The sequence below is a fragment of the Salminus brasiliensis genome, chromosome 2 (assembly GCF_030463535.1).
Source record: "Salminus brasiliensis chromosome 2, fSalBra1.hap2, whole genome shotgun sequence".
NCBI lineage: Eukaryota > Metazoa > Chordata > Actinopteri > Characiformes > Bryconidae > Salminus > Salminus brasiliensis.
In genome coordinates, this window is record NC_132879.1 from 26,086,133 (window position 1) to 26,108,355 (window position 22,223).

The 22,223-nt window shown below is 41.9% G+C and overlaps 1 protein-coding gene across 3 annotated transcripts in view; it reads left to right on the plus strand.

The window, feature by feature from the left end:
* srpk2 (SRSF protein kinase 2) overlaps positions 1–22,223 on the plus strand; it is a 59,831-nt gene that overhangs the window by 16,820 nt on the left and 20,788 nt on the right. Inside the window, exon 1 of one of the 3 annotated variants that reach the window (XM_072672117.1) lies at positions 1,159–1,904. The exons of the other annotated variants lie outside the window; for them this stretch is intronic. Coding sequence (XP_072528218.1) covers positions 1,867–1,904 — 38 coding nt within the window. The 5' untranslated portion in view covers positions 1,159–1,866. Of the gene's footprint in view, positions 1–1,158; positions 1,905–22,223 lie in introns of those variants that run through there. 3 annotated transcript variants of the gene reach the window in all.

Consider the following 22,223-nt stretch of genomic DNA (forward strand, 5'->3'; position numbering starts at 1 on the left):
CATAAACACACACTGTGGGGGAAAAACAGATAAAAAAAAGCTCATTGGCAAATGTATGTCGGTTATAGGTTCTGCATATTGGTTTTGCTTACCTTTCAATTAATTGCCCAGTTCAAAACATGTAAGGATTAATAGAACGGGTCCAAACTAGAAGTTATTTCTATAGCTTGTTAGCCAAACATGATAACCGGGTCAAGAGCATGTACATTTGCATATGTTAAGTCCAGCAGTGTGTGCAATTGTCCTGGATTCAGAGAGTGTGTTTATTATTGTGTCACGTGTATTCAGTGTACATGAGTGGATATGCTGTCTTGCTCTCAGATGTTTACATTGTCAGATCACATGGTTAGGGTTTTACATAGACAATCAAGCAGACAGAAATCGCATTTATATTTCTGCTGCACTTTGCTTGACCTTTTTCAAGCAGTGCGCGAGTGCGTTTGAGATTGTTACAGAGGAATTGTAGGCTCTCTTTAAATGAGAATGCAGACGCTGCCAGTGCGCAAGAGGCTGTCCCCATTTTACATACGCGCAAGTGCCAGTAACCTCAGCACAACCTCATTTCTCCTTGCAAGAAACGAGGTCTGAAAGAAGGAGGGGGGCAGGAGAGAGAGAGCGTGCGAGAGAGAGAGAGAGAGAGAGAGAGATAGATTAGAACACAGTGTGAGACCCCCTGTACTGGCAAGCCCCTGCAGGTCTCCATCTCTCTCCTTGTCATTCCTCCCGTGGTTCAGTCATATAGAAACAGATCCTTTTGCTGGAAAAGCGCGAGAGTTAAGAGAGACAGACGGCACTGATGGGGAGAGTGCTGAGAGGAGGCCCACAGCTACAGCAGCGCACAAGACAGCTGTAAAATGGAGGGGAAGAGAGAGCAGAGAAAGAGAAGGGGGGAGAGGCAGAGGTGGAAAGAGAGAGCGAGAGAGCAGAGAGAAAGAGTGAAAGAGAGAGAGAGAGAGAGAGAAGAGAGACGCGGGAGAGCGAACGAGACAGAAAGGGGAAAGTGTATATGTGCCGCGTTGCCCCGAGATACAGAATGTCGTAACAGGATGGAGGGAAGGGAGGGAGAGGGGGAGGGAGGCACGGCCCGAGCCGTGGGAGGGGGCGCGAGAGCGAGGGAGAAGAGGGATGGGTGCGTTTTGCCCTCCTTCACTCCACAGCACCCCCCTCCCCTACCCTTAGGCAGTGGTTTAGCCCGCTGCGCTCACAGCCTCTGTTGTTGTGCAGAGCTGCAGAAGGGCCTGCTGAGCCAACCACTGCGCTGAGAGAGAGAGAGAGAGAGTGAGAGAGAGAGAGAGAGAGAGAGAGAGAGAGAGAGAGCAGCAGGCAGACAGTGTGAGGGACCTCCGCCGTTCATTTCATCATCATCCAGGAAACAAACGGCAGCAGCAGCAAAAGGCAGTGGAGGACGACACCGTCGTAATAAGGATACAAAGAAGAAAAAGATCTTCCGAGCCTGGAAAGAAAAGAGTGAAAGGAGAGACTCAGGAAAGGAAGGAAGGAAGCAAGGAGGGAGGGCGGGAGAGGGGTGAGGAGGGGCTCCTCACATCGTCGGAGTCTCCTTCGCTCACACACTGCAAGATTTCTCTCCGTTACCAGCGTTCTCTGGCTCACTTCTCATTCTTCGTGTGCCCTCCATCCTTTCTTTCATTCTGAGGAAGAGGAGAGAGTAGGAGGAGGAAGAAGTGCCCCCCCACGCCTCCCGGCTGAGACAAACAGCACAGGAAGGAGGTGAAGAGGGGGAAACACTGAGGAGAACCAGAGACTGACAGAGAGAGAGAGTGAGAGAGACAGACCGAGAGTGTGGTTTTATTCATTCTTGTAGCCTCTGTCGTTCCTTTGGGAGCGAGCGGCTTAAAGCCTCTGCTCATGTCCGTCAACTCGGAAAAATCCTCGTCCCCGGAAAGGTAACATGTCTCAACACACTGTGATATCTGTCCTTTTCTTTCTTCCCCCCCTAAGCTTTTCATTTACCTGCCTGTGTGACTCACTCACTGTCTCCTGCCCTCCATTCCACCTCCATTCCATCTCTCTCTTCCTCGCTCTCTCTGTCTGTGTGTCTGTGTGTATTCTAAGCCGGCTGCTGTCTTCTTTTATTGTCTGTGTTAGCCTTAGCATGAAGATCTGGAGGAGGAATGTGTTCATGCGGGGATGCACAACAGTGTGTTTTGTACTGTACCCCACACATACGCACACACGCACGCACACACACAAAATCGGGTGCTTTGGCGTTGTGTGTCATTTTGTATTAGCCTTAAAGCTTACAAAGGCAAGGCGTAAAAGCAGAGCATACGCACCAGCAGAAAACATGATGTGACAATGCTTTAACATCACAACACAACCGTATAGCCCAGCACAGGTGCATCCAGCTCCTTATATCATATCTCAAAGAGACACCAGCTGCCTAGCTCAACAAAGGGTCTATCACAATGTTTACATTAAAACATACCGTTTCTTATCCTGCAGGGATTGGCTAATATTAGACTGGGCTGTAAATTGGTGGCACAAAATGTTAACATGCATTTTGTCACGCTGGGGCCAAGTGTAGGACATCTTACCCAGGACAGAATGTTTTGAAACGCAGTCGTGCTAGACATCAATTGCTATGATTATGAGATGTGAATGCAAAACCAATTAAAAATGAATACATTAGCACAGTTTATTTTTTATTATTATTATTATTATTTTTCGGATGTTGACAAATTATGTAATACATGCAAATAGCTTTTTTTTTCTCAACACGTCTATATATTAAGTACAATTTCAGCAGACTGCAATAGGAATATGATAATTTAACACTAAAAAACTAATTGTAAAACACGCAGCAGTTCCAGTCAGAATGCACTGTAGAGTATTTGTTGTATGTGAAACTTTGTGCACCCTTGCCCAAAGGACACATTGAGAAGTAATACAGCCTGTGTAGCGAATCAAGCATAAAATACAGCATTTCCATGAACAGGCAATCTGTTTTTCATAAATAATTAATTCAAATCAGCAATGTGGCCTTTTACAAAATGTAGGCCAAAACATTGTTTCTAACATGGTTTTAAATCTTGATTAGCTAATCAGGCCTGAGACGTGTCACCCATTTTGATAAGCAAGTGTCAGCTGAATCAAATTTCCTTCAGACTCTTCATAGTTACACTCATTAAACATGGCCTCCTCTAAGCAATTATCTAAACATCTGAAGACATAAGTAATCGATGCACACTAGGCAGAGAAAAGCTGTACGAAGATAGCCAGCTTGTGGTTTCTACAGTGCAGAATATTACGAAATGGCAATTCAGGGGAAATGTGGAGGTCAAGATTTGGAAGGTCTAGAGAAGTCTCAGATAGAACTGCTTATATGCTGGTAAACGACCCTGCAGGAAGGTTTAGCTGAGTCAGGAAGGTGGTGCAACGTTCCACTGTACAGTGTTGCTTGCACAAACATAATACTAACGTAAAGGTTACAACAAGGAAACCTGAACTATGACCTTGTCACAAAACTCTTTCGTCAGATGTGTTTTGAAAATAAGTGCTATGGGCTGATTAAGCACCTTGTCTACAATCAGGGAAAGGAACTGCATTTCATGAAAAGAACACCTTGCCAACTGTGAAGCATGGGGGTGGGGCTATCATGTTTTGGGGTTTGTGCTGCCACCAGTGGCTTTGGCAGTATTGCACAGGTGGAAGAAATGATGGATTCCACAAAGAAAATTCAAGCAAATTCTGGATACAAATGTCAAATGATGTAAAGACGATGACGAGACGTAAACTAACTAGCTTCGGAGGCTGTTTACTACTTCTCAAAAAAGGTTGCCCAACCGTTCGCCTACAATTGTATAACACAAAGCCCACAATACAAGTATCGCCTTACAAATGACACTAACATATTCAGATCTAGTCCCAAAACCACAGCTCTGCATTTTGTATCAGTTGTTTTCACTGTGCATATTATTATACATGTGAAAAGGCAGCCAAACATGTTCAACAATACTGGTATGTGTCTGTTTGTATATTCATATTGTGCACAGTATTGTAGATCAGGGTCTGTGATATGTTCATGAATGTGCAGTAGTCCTGTGTATATTTAGATAGCTGTGACGTCGTCGATGCCAGGTGAAGCCAGCCATGCTCAGTGACTCACAGCTCACGGAGGCAGTGCCAAGACACTGCGAACACAACAGCGAAGCAGCGGGCTGCAGACTGGCATCCAGACCCATAGAGGGACAGAGAGATAGAGAGTGTGTGAGAGTGGGAGAGAGAAAGAGATGGATGGATGGATGAACTTAAAGCTACCTGATCCTGTGCCAGGTCTGAGTGGACACTTAGCAGTACAGCAGAAGGCAAGAAGGCAGCGCATTGCATTTGTGATGAAAAGAGCGGGCTTGAATACATGAGTAGGTAGACATAAATACATGTACTGAAGAGAAAAGAAAGAGTGAGTGCACAACTGACACTAAAGATTTGGGACTAATGATGGATACTGTATATTTTGAGCTCTAATTGTTGAGATGAGGACTTGCTTATGAGGTATTTTAGAGCAGTGTGAGGCACAGTAGTCCAAGGAAGAGTGCAGATATTAGAACAAGCATTCTTTCCTGTGATAAAGGAATGTCAAAGGAAGAGTTCAGCCTAATTCATGCTAATATTGCTAACAGTTCAGTCACTATATACTTTCATTCACTATTAGTGCCATCAGCATTATTGGCGAAACCATAGTACCCCAGAATTCAGATAAGAAGGTCTTTTGGGCACCTCACCAATAATTTGCCATAATTGACTTATCTTAAGGTCAACATGTTACAATAGATCAGATTTTGTGTAATCAGGCTGACTTCAGCATGGTGGCAAACAGGGTAGCGATGTCACGTAATGCAGATGTATTCGAAATACAGAAACACATTATTTATTAAAAGAAATACTTTTAAATAATTGCACAGCGTGTAACAAACACACTTGTTAGATGATGTGATGAACCAGTTGTTTATGTCTGTGGACGGCTCTTTTCTCAGTATTTGGTGCAGTGTGTGGTATGAGAGTGGGGACAGGCCTGTTCAGGGGATTGTGGAAGCAGCAGTAGACTGAAATAGGCAAAGAGAGGGGGAAAAAATTGGAATGTGACCGATGCAAAAACAAAGGGCTTCATTCATCAGTGTCTTCTACAATTTGTTGTTGAGTAAAATCCTAATAAAAAGTCTACATCAGATCCATGGTGTGTTTTTAAATCACATAATTGTTCACAGCTCTGCTGTTATAATGATGAATCCCGCTGTCCTTGTAAATGGAAAAAATCGCAAATACAAAGACACTGGTGAACGCCAGACTCTAAAATTTTTGGTTAGTGACTAAGGCCCATTGTGACTACATGAAGACACCAATCAACCAGTAAAAGTGAGGAAAAGTGAAAGGTTTCAACAGCAGTGATTATCTAATGTGAGATATCACAATGCATTGTGAATATATGCTAAATATATTTGAGATATTTATTTGACTTTTAACGAATTGTAACTTAATATGTTTGTGAATATATTTAGGAACGTTTACATTTTTAATAGAGATGTCCCAATCCACTCCGAGTCTCATAATGCTGAATATCAACTGATACTGATCCGATCCGATCTTTGTGTTGGTAAATATATAATACAGCCACACAGTGGCTACAGTTTAGATAAGATGAGATGCTGATTAATACTGAAGTGAAATGTATTTATATTTAGTAGCTGTTTCTACACTGAGACATTCTGGACTGATTGATTTAGTTTAGTAGAGACTTTTTCTTAAAACACTGTTTTATAGTGAGTTTAATATCTTATAATCCAGTCTGACACCTCTCCCTGACCATGCTGCTCCTTTAAATCACTGCAGTCAGGTCACTTTGTGTGTGTGTGTAGTAATATCTGTTGTTGTTTTTTCAACTACTGATGTGAAGGTGTGAGGTGAATGTTCTATTATTTGGGTTTCTATAGTGTGTGTGTATTAGCATTAGCATTTACTTGGTTCTGTGCTCTTAGTTCTGTTTTAAAAACAAAGATTCTCTCATTGGTAAAACAAAGTGTTTCCATCATAGTGTTATAAAGTTTCAGATATTATGGTCTGTTTTCATGTTCCACTCTCAACTCTTTTATTTACCTTCTAATAACGCTTCTCAGTGCTGCCATCTGGGCAATAATGCCCGTTATTGGCACCTTGAGGACTCAAGATGGCATTCTGAACACCATGATTAAGACACTGATTCGGAACTATGTATGTATGTATGTATGTGGTAAGGTATTTAATGAATAAGAATTTAGACACTGACACGTTACTGAATTGACTGACACAGCTGTTAGAACTTGGGGTTTAAGGCTAGCATCTCTAGGATTCGGAGAATTGAATCCAAGTACTGAAAGCAGGCAAGCAAGGCTCCAAGCGCATACCCAGTGCTGCTAGGAGGTGTGAATGCTGTGTGAACAAGTCAACCGTCCTGCCCTGCCTGCCTCTATGGTGCCCTTGAGCAGGGTATTTAACCTCCATCTGCTCAAGGGGCACAGAAGTATGACTGACTGTGGCTCTGGCAACAAAAACGTAGACCATGAGGGTGTAAATAAAGAGATATACCGATCTGTAAGCCCAAGTACAGATAATCGAATTTCTGCTGTTTTGAGTGCAGACTGTGTTCAGGCCTTTTTAATAATATTAACAATACTCACAAAATCCGGTGTCATAGGGCTTTAGGATTATGAGGTGGGGCTGTCACAAAATATTGTTTAATCTTAATTGGATGTATTAAAAAGGATTAAGAAGGTGATGTCACCCTTCTTAATAGTGATTAGCATATCAGGATAAAGCCTCAAGAGATGGTTGGCATTGAGATTGCTTTAGAGTGCATCCGACACAAAACCTGTCATTTAAAATGTGTCTTTTTACCACAAAAGAAGCACATGTTGAAAGTACACTAGTAGGGTCATGGGCCATGATGACTGTGGGCTGAATGTGAATGCTGCCTTGGGGGTAGAGGAGGGGTCTGAATCAGGTCTGAGCAACATGATGGTGCAGGTCTACTGTAAGAGATTGCCCCAAGTGTGTTATAGAGCTCTGCACACTGGCTGATTACTTGGCCCAGGTGAGTTGAGAACAAGAATGTTGCCTGTGTGGAAAATCAGTGAGTAATAGCAATCTATCTAGCCTGGCTATTTTAAAGTTTTCAGTGTTTTAGAAGGTTTCAGCACATGCTGGTATCTCATGCTCATGACTGGTTGTCGTACTACTTGTACTACTTGTACCCAGTCGTCTAGCCATCACAATTTGGTTCTTGTCAAAGTGTCTCAGACCCTTCTGTATGGCCACTTGCCCAATTGACTACTCATTTGCTGCCTAATATATCCCAACCTTTGACGGATGGCACTGTAGATGAAGATAATCAGTGTTTTTCACTTTACCTGTCAGTGGTGTCACTGCTATGGCTAATCGGTATATATATTGTGAGTATTGTGTTATATCTTCATACCCCTACCTACTAATACTGTTTTTAGTTACGCAATATAATTAACTAAGTTCATTTTTATAATTTTTATAGCCGATATATCAAACGTGTCCGAAACAACTTTCAGCAAGTCTGTTTCACATTGCTCAGCACAGATTGAGACAAGTGTGTAATGATTTAGGCATGCAGATTGCACAGAGCTAATTAGTGCGGTATAAGCTTCCATTATCATTTAGCTACATTAGCCTCCAGTGCAAAATGAGAGATGTAAGCATTAAACACTAAATGCGTCTTGGATGATCATTTGGGGTAAGGTGAAAATCTTTGGGAAAGCATATGCTTTGGCAAATGTAACTATGGTCCTCATGTGAAATGGAGTGTGTTTGTGTGTGTGTGTCTTAAGGATGGAAGATGGATATGACAGAATGTTTTTGCGCACGTACCTGTGAATTAAGTGTAGGAGTGGTCTGTTTGTGCTTATGTTTGCATGTATCACCAGGCCGTGTTGAACTGGTTTGGACTTAAACTCTGTCAGTTTTATTATATCCTAAGGATACTAAGTCTGGAATAAAGTCTGGTTAGAGACTACAGACTATGTAAATGTAAATGTAACAGACTATAGGTTACATTTAGGGATATACTAGGATAAGGAGGCACCTGCAAAGGGCATAATACAAGTCACCATCAAGACCAAACAAAAAAACAGGAGGCAAATCCATGAGTGTTAGAGAGAAAGTAGTGAAGAACAGAGGAATACTTAAGCTGATATTTGGGACAGTAGCAAAATGGTGTTTCTGTAGCCTATAGGGCTATTTATGGGTTATGGGCTAACCTGGCTCCCTCCTCATTTCTCGTCTGGCCTCGGGGCCGGCATAGGCGGAGTACTACTATATGATGGACAGAATTGTGTCAGCCCCACCCACCTAGGGGCTGAGTCAGACCCCCGCACACACTCATTTAAGTACTCAAATACACACACACACACACACATACACATTTCAAACACACAAAACACATTGGGTATCAATGTTATCTGTGTTACAGGGATATGACCTGTCAGTTACACAGACATACAGGGGTCACTTCATTTAAATAGATTCTGTGTTTCTCTCCCTTTTTTTTATTATACTCACACACCAAGAGCCTTGTGCAGACGGTCAGTCCGGAGGAGCTCGGTGCCCCATGCTGCTCAATCACACTCTTTACGCTCTATAGATTAAACAGTAACCAACCAAGCGTGGGCCAGCCTCCCCATGCTACCCTGGCTGGTCTTAGTCTCTGTCTCTCTGTCTTTCTTCTTTCCTTTGCTCATTTCCTGCTTTTTCTACATCTTGTTTCCCAACTTCATCTCTTCAATATTGGAAAACCTTTTTTTAATTCTCTCTTTATGTTTCTGTGTAAGTATTTTCTTCTGACTCAGACAGGCAGCAGTAGGTGCATTATAAATGTTCCCAGCAGTTTGAAAGTGGATCAGTTTTGTCTCTTCTCTTTGTTCTGGAGCTGAAACATTTTTACTCAGAATCACCCAGGTGCTTTTATGGCACTGTTAGATAGTAAGAGTTAGCAAGAACACAGTATGTGGTACCAACATCAGGACAACCCCGACCATGTCCAGCCGAGTGTTTGAAAATACAAATCACATCTTCAGTTGAAGGGTTGAGAAGTAAAATAGAAATTTTAAAGGTGAAAAGAACTTAAAACCAAAGAGGTCCTCTGAGAGGTCCAGCGTACTAAGGCACCACCATCATGTTCCAAGAATCGCTGGTTTTCAAAACTGAGGTCATGCTGCTTGCCATCAGCAGCCAGAGACTGAGATAGCACAATTGGCCTTGCTGTCTTCGGGCTCTCTCTCTCTCCACACATCACCTCAGTGTGATGCTGGTCGGCACGGGTGTCTGAGTTGGGTACCCGGGGCTTTCCTGCTAGCATGTTGGTTGGTTCCCCGCGACAGTTTGAAAAGAGGCGATGACTGGTTTTGCATGAGCCGAAGGAGGTGTGTCAGGCCTTCCCTCATAGTGTCGGGAGCATCACGTGATAGAGGCAAAGAACTGACTTCTACTTCTTGCAGTTCAGCTCAGCTTCTTGTTTGCTCTAGAAGGCTGGAAGACCCTTGTTTAACTGAAGAACCGAAACATAAGCCATTTGCGTCTGCAGAAGAAGAAGGTATTTGTTAAAAAATGTTTCTGTGGGAAGTAAGTTTATTGTGCTTGTAATAACATCATCTAACAGTTAAAAAAAGTAGTTTTTGTGCTAGTTAGAAGAACACAGGTTTGGTTCAGGTTTTCCCTTGATGGCCCCAGTCTTCACATGAATTTCTTTAAATCCATCAATAAAACACCCAGTTAAATTTATTAATGAAGCGTTGATTTACAAAACCAGGTACTGGATGATGACTGGTTTTCCTTAAATACAGGTTTTGGAATGGTTAATACACATAAAATGTAGTTTTGTATTAATAGTATCTATCTTTTATTTCATTTTCTCTGTGGAGAACCCACAAGCATAGGTAAATAGAAATTGCAGAAAAAAAGATTTTGTTCACTTATATTTAAATCAGCAAACAAAACTAGGTGTTCGAAACTTTTGCATATATTTTTGTGAAACACTTCTAGTATGTTTTTCTGCAGAATATCTTTAGTGCCAAATAAAGCTAAGTTACTGTCATCTTCCTGTTGTTCCTGTCTCAGCTTGGAGGCAGTGCTTTTACCCCTTTGCTGAAACATTGGGAGGTTCAATTATTTAGTCAGCTAACCACAGCTTTAGTAGTTTAACTGCTCCTTCAGCGCAGCAGAGCTGTCTGGATGCTGACTGGAACAGTACACCTGGCCAACTATGGAACCTTCATCAGCCATACGATAACCCCCTGAGCTAGCTGACACCAGCTGATGAGGCTGTACCTGTCAGGTGCACAGTGCGTGTGTGAGGTGTGTGTGTCATGGACTGAGCTCAGGTGCCCTGAATTTGAGGCCAGCAGTAAGGCAGGGTGGGAATGGTGTGTTATATCTTCTGACTTCTGGTTGTTTTAAGCAAGTAGCAACGTCCGTCCATTACCAAATATAGTCAGATGGAGCCCAGCAGCAGTGTCTGTCTGTGTGTAATTCAGACTTCAGCCAAAATCTAAAGATACTTGAAGAAATGGCCTTTTTCCCTAACAGTGTTGCTTTTCTCATTCAAGTGCCCTTACATGACTCCCAACATAAAAAAAAAACACAGCAGAACAATCTCCATTTTCGTTCGCTCGCTATCTGCAATCTGCTGTTCTCTGTAAGCCGTGGATGTGGCCCGAGTACATGAAAGACGTAACCTTAGACCGAGCAGAGCCTGCTGGAAACAGAGAGTCACTTGGGCTTAGAGGAATGTTGGAGTGGAATGGGAAGGATACTTCAAGAGGGAACAGCTATAAAGAGAAACACAGAAAAAGACACAGAGACAGAGAAAGAGGTCGAGAGAGAGGGAGAGAGAGAGATGTGATAATTGTAAATAATTTGGAGGAAATATTTTGTCACTCGGTAACCCATAACTGATGTTGCCATAGTTACTGTCAGTGGGGACCGAGGTTAGTTTGTGTTTGTTTGTTTGTCATTGGATTTGTTGGTCCCAGAGCAAGTGTGTGCGACCCTTCCCTAGTGGCAGTATTTAAACTGCTTACAAATGAGGAAAGTGTATAAATAACAGTCTGTTATATAGCCTGATGAAATTTGTACATAATAGATTTTGTGTATTTATATTAGAAAAGCTAGAGTTCAGTACAGTTTGTGAATGTTTTACTTATCTTTGAATTTTAGCCTATTCAAGTAAATAGCAAAGCACTTTTGTAAGTCGCTCTGGATAAGAGCGTCTGCTAAATGCCTTAAATGTAAATGTACATTTAAAGAGCCACAGACCATAGCACCTGTGTGCATTTGCACTTTAAGAAGAACAAATACATTTTGTACTTATTCCCAATGCTTACCTGACAGGGTTGCTGTCGTCTCAGTTTCAAGTTGGCATGGCATACTGTTAGCTAGCCGAAAACATCTTTGCCAAACAACTGGGTTAACATTTAGCCTAGCGCCCACCTAGCACCGCTCGCTTCACCGCTCGCTTCGGCTTCCAATTTTTGCCGTGGTCATTCAGCCAGCCCTCCAGCCTCCTAGCGTTAGCTTTTTAAATGTATAGATTTGCTTTTGTGGCAATTCAGTATTGGTTGATATTATAAGCCAACAGATATGTCAGTTAGGCTTTACTCTGTAGCACAGTGTCTGATTGTATGTGTGTGTGTGTGCAGGAAGACAGTAAGCATGGAGACTTGTCAGTTAGGTGTGAGTTGGTCATGTGAGAGATGAATTCTTGGCTTCGCTCGTCTCAGCCTGAGCCCCACAGCACCCTGACAGATGCCAGAAGAGAGAGGGAGAGGAAGAGAGGTTGAAATAAAGAAGAAAGAGAGAAAAGCACTGCAAGAGAAACAGGACAGTTCCCCCCCCTCCGTCTACTTGTTTGTGTTTGTGCGTATCAGTATGGAGCGCAGTGTTTCCCGCTCCCACAAGGCTCTGGGCTTGGCGCTCAGTGCCCTCCGACTACGCCACAGAGCGCTCAGGAACAGGTACAGTGTGTGTGTGTGTGTGTGTGTGTGTGATTGTGTCATGAGAAACACTGTTTCAGTTGTTTGCGAGGATATTATTGGTTGTCAGGTTAAGTGATTGGATTGACAAGCTGATTTGTTTAGGCTCTAAAGAAGAAGTGGATATTGATTATTGATCAAGGACAATGCATAGACATGATAGAGACAGCAGACTGACAGTAAGAAACTGTCACAGTCCGACTGTTCTTTTACACTTTATTTTAAGAAAACAACTTATGTGTGTTTTTCTGTGTTTAGGGTATGGCAGGGCTGGATCATTTGAGTTGTTTCTGTAGTTGGTTTTCTTTGCTCTTCTTAGTATTCGGGTCCTTCATGGTTTGATGATATTTAGACCTCACCAGAATTCCAGAACAGAATTCTTAAGTTTTTAGAGTGGAAGCTTCACTGGTCTGGACCTCACGGTTCAGAATGAGTCCAGAACAAAAGGGGAAAAGTGGTAACACTTTTCATCATGCATCATGCCAGCTACCGTCTGCTCCACCTCGTGCCGTATATAGTTACCCCCGAGGAAGTTTGGACAGCATGTAGTTTCTTAAGCAGTAAAATGTAAACATTAGCATGTTCAACGTGTTTTCGCACACATACCCTACAACTATCCAATAGTGCCGTTCAGTCCACCATGATTCCCTGAGTTACAATAGATTGGAAAATAACTGGAATGTTACTGAAGGAGACAAGCCCACAGTTACCATACCAATACTCATTAACCCACTACAATTCCCACAATACCATGCCAATCCAAATCAGGGTGAAACTCTTGTGAAATTTGGTTAAGATAAGATAAGATAAGATAATCCTTTATTAGTCCCGCAGTGGGGAAATTCACAGTGTAGCAGCAGAAAGGGATAGCAGGACACTCAGTTACAAAAAATTTGGATAAATAATTTACACTATATACACACAATATAAATAAGAATTAAAAAAGCAATAAACAATATTATTTACAGTAAAAGACTCTTAATTGCACATGGGGATGGGATATTGCACATAGTATTCCCTGAACATGAACATGTGTGTGTAGTTAAGTGTGTGTGTATGTGGTCCGTTGGGAGCAGTGCTGGTTGTGCAGTCTGACGGCAGCAGGAAGGAAGGACCTGCGATACCGCTCCTTCACACACTTGGGGTGAAGCAGTCTGTCGCTAAAGGAGCTGCCCAGTGCTGCCAGAGTCTCATGCATGGGGTGGGAGCTGTTCTCCAGCATGGATGCCAGCTTGGCTGTCATCCTCCTGTCTCCCACCACCTGCACTGGGTCTAAGAAGCACCCCAGGACAGAGCCGGCCCTCTTTATGAGTTTGTCCAGTCTCTTCTTATCTGCCGTCGAGATGCTACTACCCCAGCAGACCACTCCATAAAAGATGGCAGATGCCACCACTGTGTCGAAGAACGTCCTCAGAAGTGCTCCCTGCACTCCAAAGGACCTCAATCTCCTCAGCAGGTAGAGTCTGCTCTGGCCTTTCTTATAGAGAGCAGCAGTGTTGACTGACCAGTCCAGTTTGTTGTTCAGATGAACACCCAGGTATTTATAAGAGTCCACACTCTCGATGTTCATACCCCGGATGTTCACTGATGGAGGGGGGTGTCTGCACCTGCGGAAATCCACTACCAGTTCTTTGGTTTTTCCAGCGTTTATCTGCAGATGGTTCTGCAGACACCAGTCCACAAAGTCCTGAATAAGTTCTCTGTACTCGCTGTCCTCCTCATTGGATATGAGGCCGACGATCGCTGAGTCATCAGAGAACTTCTGGAGGTGACAGGTTGGTGAGCTGTACATGAAGTCAGCAGTGTACAGGGTGAAGAGGAACGGTGCCAAGACCGTTCCTTGAGGGGCTCCTGTGCTGCTGACCACCAAGTCAGAGACACAGTCTTCCACAGATTAAGGAACATAGTGTGGAACCCGTGCCCTCAGTATGTGAGGGCACGGGTTCCACACTATGTTCCTTAATCCTTGTCCACTATTTGGATGCTTCCATAACTCATCATGTACCGTGCAGATTAATAATAAACAGGGATGATAGGGACAGAAAGAAGAAGAAGAAACATCTGAACAGTCTCTAGGCATGTTTGGGACGTCTGTTGTACGAATGGATATATAAATACCTAAAACTTTTTGTTTCAGATTGTAAAGTGAAATATTTTATCAAAAAATTAAAAATTATTTATATATATTATTGTTTTTAAGGGTGCCATTGAGAAGGAGTATTTTAATTTTCAAAATACAGGCTAGTATTTGAAGCCTGCAAAGTAGTGTTCAGGCCAGCCCTCGTTTTGTTACTGGGCAGGGCAAAATGATACACTAATAAAACTATGCTGAAGCTGTAGTGATAAGGAAGCAGTTGTGTTTTGCAGATTACCACACACAATGACCATTTTGCTTATTTGTATATGCAAATTTGCATGTGTTTAAGTCTCTCGTGTACAGTGTGTGTAGGGGAGGTACTGGGTGAGGTTACTATAGTACACAGTATTGTCTGTGTATGTGTGTGTGTGTGTGTGTTTGTGACATAGGGTGAGAGAAAGGGAGAGACTGTGTAGAATAAGTGGATGTCTGTTAGCTTTGCTGGCATAGCAGCACACAGACTGGCAGGCCTTTTCCGGATGCAAATTTTATTCAACACTGAACTGCCATGTATGTGTGTGTGTGTGCGTGTGCACGTGTGCCATGGACGGCAAGTAGCGCAGTGGAGGGCAGTGAAGTGTGTACAGCTATATCTGTGTCACGCCCAGAGGGGAAGGATAGAAGCAGTCAATTTGGCCCGATTGGGTGAATGGATTGAGCTTCGAGCTCCGCTGTGGGTGCTGTGCTGCTCTTTGACTCTGCGAGTGTGTAGGTGGGTGTCAGCGGGAGAACATGTGTTTTTATTGAATGAGCAGCTCAACAGAGTGAAGAAAGCCAGTGTTAATTCATGGGAATTCACTGTATGTTACAATGGCTTTATTTGTCAGTGTGTGGAGTTTCCGAATTGGGCATCGATCTGTATGTATGAGTATGTGTGCGTGAGTGTGAGGGGTTGGGCCATGGTGACATGAGGCAGCAGACCGAAATATCCGCGAGATTGCACATTGCCCCCCACACACACACACACAAACACGCATGCTTTCACACTTTGAGGGAGAGTGTGAGTCAGCAGGCGTTCAGTAGAGAGAGAGGGACCGAATGTGCGGGAGAGACAGGAGAGAGAACGACAGAATGAATCAGAAACTAAGAGGAGAGCGGTGGAAGAGAGACGACAGCTGTGGCCAGAGTATGATTACTCAAGAAGAGTTGTGCAGAGCAAGGACAGCATTCTATCAGCAAAGTCCAGAACATTCTGTAATGCTCAGAATTTGAGTGGCGATTCATAGAAGCCATTGATTTGTATTCGAACAACCACCATACCAGACACGTCGTCACTGCTGTTATGAACTCCTGATGCTTGAAGAAGGACATTCGGAAGTACTTCAGGGCATCTGTGGACCATCTGCAGTCATGTCCTGATGGTGCAAAAGGGATACTTCCGTCAGAATCTTTGCACTGCAGATCAGTGTTTTCCGTGCTCGGATACAACCATTTAAAGCCATGAAAGGAGTAGTAATGGGCTGATGGGTTGCATCAGGTGTGCTGGAGCAAGTAAAACACTAGAATCTGCAGTGCAGGGGAACTGCAGAACCAAAGCAAAACAGAGAAACTGATGTAGTGGGAACAATGTAGGGAACATAGAAGTACACTGTCACAAGTTACAGTTACTATTTACCCTAATAGCATTCACTTCATTTAAATTATACAGCCAAAGGTCTAATCTTGAGGGAGGGTTTTCCAGTAGGAACATTGCTATAAGGATTTGATTGCAATCACCCACAAGAGCTTCAGTCACATCTTGAATCACAGCTTGAATCATTACTTCTGGAAAGAAAATTCCACTCCAACTCATTGCTAAGGAACTACAGTTCTACTGCTCTATTGGGAGAGCCTTATACCCCCCATCCTATCCTTGACATTGATAGTTGTACTGTGTATGATAATGTTTGTTACAAATGAACTTTGAATGTTAAGCTGGTTCAGTTATTTATATTTCCTATTAGTTTGTGAAGATCTTCAGAGGTGTCTCTATGTCTTGTTTAGAATAATAAGAGGATAAAACTGCTTTTGCTGCTGCTTTTGCTGTTGCTAGTGAAACGTCACATGGCAAATGAAATGGACAAAATTCACATATTTTCACCAGTTCTAATTGTGGGAATGGAAAATTGGAACAGAAGCAGATGCCATTACCACCAATATAGCAAGAAATGAGTTTTATCTTTATGTCTTTATCTTAACTGGAACATGTCCCATTTTCAGTTGGCTTCAAAGGGGAACAATTAACTAGCTAAATGTCTAGGATTGTCAGCATCTAGTGCTGTATAATGTGTGCCACATCACAGAAAGACACAGAGAACAATTGTAGTCACCATGCTCCAGCTATTTAACATCAAAGATAGATTATAGATAGACAGATTCAACTTTATTTTCATTGCTCAGTACAAGGACAAGGCAACAAAATACTATTAGCATCTAGCAAAAGTGCAAATAGTAGCAGTGAGCAAAAAAAAGTTCAAAATGTGCAATACAAGAAACATAGATGTGTATGATAATTATAACAAGAAAGATAGATGCAGTATATGGGCAATAGTGATTTTATTAGGGTTATGTGAAGTTTAGCAGACTGATTGTTGATGAAAAGAAGCTGGTCCTGAAATGTTCTGTCAATACATTTTTAAAAGAATTGTCATTGAAAGAAGAATAAGAAGAGCAACAACAACAACAAGAAAAAAACTGTGATACCGTAAAACCATTATCTGAGACGGTTATCGGTTATACGGTTATTATGATATTCACGGCAGTGAAATCTTTATAGATAGTGTTCGTAATAACAGGTCTATGACATGTGGGTTATGTTTCCACTGCATTAGCTTTTCTATAAGACTGAAGTTCAGACTCATGCTGTCTGTTTCTCTGTGGTCTCTATTACGATGTTGGGAAGTACGGGAACTATGTTTTGGTTTACACAGCAAATTGCTTACAGCTGATTTGTTTTAAAGTAATTGGACTCTAGTGAATGTGGTACAAACTTAGACTTTAATGTTTATTTAAAAAAAAAAGGTTCTCCAACAAACCCTAATTCACTTCCTGTGTGTTTGTTGGTCTTGAAATTTTGAGTGAAACGAGTTTAATATAGTGTGGAAAAAAATACGTTTCAAAATGTACCACACCCACATTCATATTAAAATGAAGCTGCAAAAATAGCTCGTTTTTGAACACCAGCACATTTACATACAGTCTTATGTAACATTTGGATACCCTTGGCCAAATGACATATTTTGTCTTTTATTTATAATACATATTAAGAAATTAAATATAGCCTCTGTTGCTCATCAAACATAAAACACTTTTCTTCTGATGCAGTTATCATAATCTAGTATCAATTCAGTGTTACTTTGTCTTTTATAACATAAAATAATAAAAAAATCTAAATCATCTTTGTGGTCTGTGCTAAGGTTTGGGCACCTTAAGCTTTGTAACAGCTGTTTATTTTATCTCAGATCTTGATTAGCATATTACGCCTGAGTCATGTTACCAGTTGTAAATTAGGACCTGTAGACTAAATCAAATATCCAAGCTTTGATAAAGTCCTTGACTCTTCAAACCTTGCACAAACACTCATCATTCTTTTAAGCAACTGCCTAAAATGTTAGTAATCAAAAACACAGGGCAGAGGAAGGCTAGAAGAGAACCAAACGTTTCTAGCCTTTTCAGTTTCTGTTGTTTAAAGAAGAGCAGTTCCAAGACCAAGAACACTCATGAAGGAAATTGCCCATATCCTGGTGAGACAGACTGACAAGGTAAATCGAAACCCTGAAATGACTGCCAAGAACCTGTATGAAAAGTTCAGCTAATTCAAGAAGGTGATGCACGGTGGCATGCCATTAAAAAAAAAACCTTACCTGCAAACTCAACAAACTTAATGTTTACGGTCTGCTACAGAACATCTGCACAAGCTTGTGGAGTTTTTGAAACAACTGCCATTGACTGACAAACTCAAGACCGAACTCTTCAACCTCAATCAGCGAAGGTGTGTTTGGAAATAAAAAAAGGAACTTTGTGTCATGAAAAGAACACCTTGCCAACTGTGAAGCATGGGGGTGGATCTATTATGCTTTGGGTTGGTTGCCAACAGTAGCGCTGGCAATATAGCATGGGTGGAAAGAAGAATGGGTTCCACAGAATACCAGTAAATCCTGGATTCAAATGTCAGATCATCTCTTCACAAGGCTGAAGCTGACAATAGGACGGCTCATACAACTGGATAACCTGACCTAAACATCATAGAAAAATAGAGCTTATACCTTAAACAAAACAGTGTATGCAAGATCATACTAGAATATCTCAGACCACCAAAGTGGGAAAAATACTATAATTACTACCACATTACAGAAGTTTAGCTCCACCAATTCACATCAAGTTAAAAGTGGCGTTTCATCCTACACTGCTTATAAATGTTGCACAATACAAGGCGATCAGTTACATACATATATAATATTTCACAGAACTGCTCGTTTCAGGTTAGAAAAGGGGTTAGAGGTTAGAAAATGGTCTTGTACAAGTGAATTATGACAATAAGTGATATTTCACAAAAAATTGAAGTGTGGGAATGTGGGTCCTTTATATGAAAATGTGTATTCACCTAAAGTAGTCTATACATAGATCATCTAATCAACCACAGTATCATAGTACCTTTGTTATATATATGGCTGAAGACTATAAGATGACCTAGCTACTGGAGAACACACACACACACACCCCAGTTTTCTCCACTTCTTGTCCTGGTTTTGCTAGCATAAGCTATCCTGTACTTTTCTGGAGCTGATCCTATTTTTAAAAGATAAGTTGCTCTCCCTCTTTCTCTCTTTCTCTCTCTATCTCTCTCTCTGCCCCTCTCTCTCCTAAATAGCACCACACACTGCAGGTGAGATTGAGCCAAATCATGACCCATTAAACCCATCTGACTGCTGTAGAAGACAAAAACGAGACATATATTCAGGTGTAAATAGATAGACTGATAGATGCAGTTTACAGATTTGCTTCTTTTTTATTGAACTGGAGACTCATAGTATCTCATTTCCCTCCCTCTTTTCTCTCCTCCCCTCCCCTCTCGCTCTTCCCTCTTTCTTTTTTCTTTGCAATGCTGCGTCAGCAGTAATCATCAGTACCATTCAAATCATGCATGTAGAGACTTAGCACAGGGCGTGAGTGTGTGGATGCATGTACAGACTGTCCAGGCAGGGCAGGGCTGTTAGAATGTAACGCTAAGTTTCTGAATGTCTGTGAAGGGTGTGAATGGAGGCCTGCAATTGTGGATGTGTGTGTGGCTGTATGTGTTGTCCTTGCAAAGGTGCAGCACTCTGCATTTGTTTGTTTTTTTGCATGAACCTGCCTGTGGATACACACATGCACACGCACACAGACACACACACACACACACACACACACACATATACAACATTCCTTTCCAGACATGTTAGCTTCACCTAATGCCAACCTGAGGCAAGCTCCCAGTGTCTTGCACGCGATCTCTTACACACACGCTTGTTTTGTTGCTGAGGTTTAACTGGAAGATTGATTTGAGCTGATGTTCTTATCTCAACTGAAATTGAATATATTTACTGATGTTTCTGATAACCTTCTTTCAGTTGCTTCCATCTGAACCCATGGCCTCCCTGCAGCCTTTTTCCTGTAAATGCTAAGGCTGCACAATAGATCAGTTTTGATTTGTTATCATGATGGTAGTCTTTGCAATACTGCCATCACGAAAGGCTGCAGAATGAAGTCAAACTTTCTAACCAAACAAAGTGGGCTATAACCTTGGCGGTGATGGCACTACACCACACGAAAAGTCCTATTCATAAAGTTACAGTCCCTGCAAACTGCTCTATCTTAACCGCTGCAGTATTTTTACCTGTGACTTCAATGCACAAGACCTTTACACATAACAGAAAATCGACATATCAGTGAGCTCATAGTCATTTTAATCATTAGAGATGGACTGATCAGTGTTTTTGGGGCGATAACAAATGGTGCCCGTCTTTCATATAATATATAATTAGCCGATCGCTATTACCAAAGAGGGGGTGTGGGGGGGGGGGGGGGGGGGGGGGCTCATTGATGGCTCATAAACCTTTTCAGGCAAACTTGGTAATACATCATCCTGCAGGGCTTTTGCAATGCTGATACTCATTGTACTGGGCTAAGTGATGTACTCTCAGTGTGGTTAAAGGCCTTTGCTTCCCTCATAAGGCCTTACGCAACACTGAAGCAACTGATCTGACCAGCTCTCAGGGTCGGCTAGAAATATCAGCCGATTTGGATTGAAAATTGACTGATCCTGAAACTACTTCTCTATTAACGACCAACGCTTAACACCAGTTTAAGTGTCAAGATGGTTCAATGGACTCAATGGAATTAGAGCCATGAATTGTAATACAAGAAGCAGAAGTGCTGTTTGATCAAATTCAACAAATATGTATCCAAAAACAGTGGAATCAAATGTATCAATAACTTCCATCCACTGTGGCAAGACACAGAAAAAACACTAAAAGCATCCAGATATCGAGCCACAGTTCTTTACATAAACTGCATAGTTGTGTTGAATTGCAGATTTTATTTTTGTAAATCATGATAGAGCAGCACAGATATAGTCCTCCTCAATCAAAATCTTTCTCTCTGATTGGCTGCAGTGTTTGCCAGGATGGTCAAACAGATCAGAATGGGCTTGTAAATGTAGAGGTCAATCAGCTGTATGTGCAACAGAACATGCCTGTGTGACCAAACATGTGAGACATAAAAGACAGCTAAGCTAAATCCATTTTGCCTTCTTACCTGGACGTTTACAGATCGCCATTACCAATCTAACTCGTAGTCTTACTCGTATGTTGATTTGTGTGAACCATACAAATGCCAAAACGCACCGGTAATCCTTTTATTTGCATTTATAAATGTTATACTGCTACACTATTTACTCTTAGTCTGAAGTCACAGTCAATCTGGAGGAGCATTTCATACATTTTATACATCTGGGCCATTGTGTTTTTCACTCTGTACTGAACTGCTAACTGTGTCTTTACCACCTATACATTTTAATGTATTGCAAGTCTTATCACAATCACAGTGTGTAGCTGTACAGCTCCAGTACCAGCATTCTGTCCTCATATTGCATCATCTATAGTGAACATATTACTCCCGTATATTATCAAATGAATGATCTTGAACATAGCAATGTTTGCAATCAGAAGTGTATGTGTGTGTGTGTGTGGTCGTAGGAGAGAATGCTGGCCTTTTGGAATTTTTAAATGTGAGGAATGGTAGGAGAATTATAGTGATTATTTTGTTATGACTCTCTTGACAAGGACTGTGTGAGTGAGTGTGTGAGTAAGTGAGAGAGAATTGGTGTGTATATTTAGTTGTTTACTTGGTTATCCTGGATACAGTCAGCCTGCACAGATATGCTACATATGCTACATACATACACGTCTTTTGTGTGTTGCTTATAAAACACAGTGCTCTTTTTCAGCTGCCTTCATGCATGGATTTCGTTGCCCTGCTGGAAAGCTGGGTGCAGACGAGATGGACACCAAAGCACATTGCTCTCAAGGCGCTCTCTCTAACGGGACTCCCTTAGTAAACATGCAGTCCTGTGTGTGGATGTGTTTTCTGAAACTGCTGGAATGCCAGTTGCCAGTGTGACTGTGGTTCTTTGTGTTTGGTTCTGGGAAAATTAACCCTTCGCCAGACGGATTCTCCTCGCTAGTTTCTATGGCAACCCACTGGAAGGCATTCTCTCATTCTCTTTGACCGCAAATGTCTCACAGATCACTTGCAGTGTGTGCGTGTGTGTTCTTGTCCTGGTTGTTTTTCGTCTTAATACCGCTGTTCCTCTTATTTAATATATCAGGTGTCACAGTTTTGTGGCATATATCGGTTTCGATATTTTGTTTGGGATTTCGTAATGCGTCTGTTGGTGCTGATATAGTGCTGATATTGGATTGCAGAACGCTTGCAGAAAAGCCTTTGTGTTTATTCCATTCATAGCCCCTGGTTCTTTTGGCCATTTTAGATACTTCATCATGATACAGATTTCTGTATGTGCT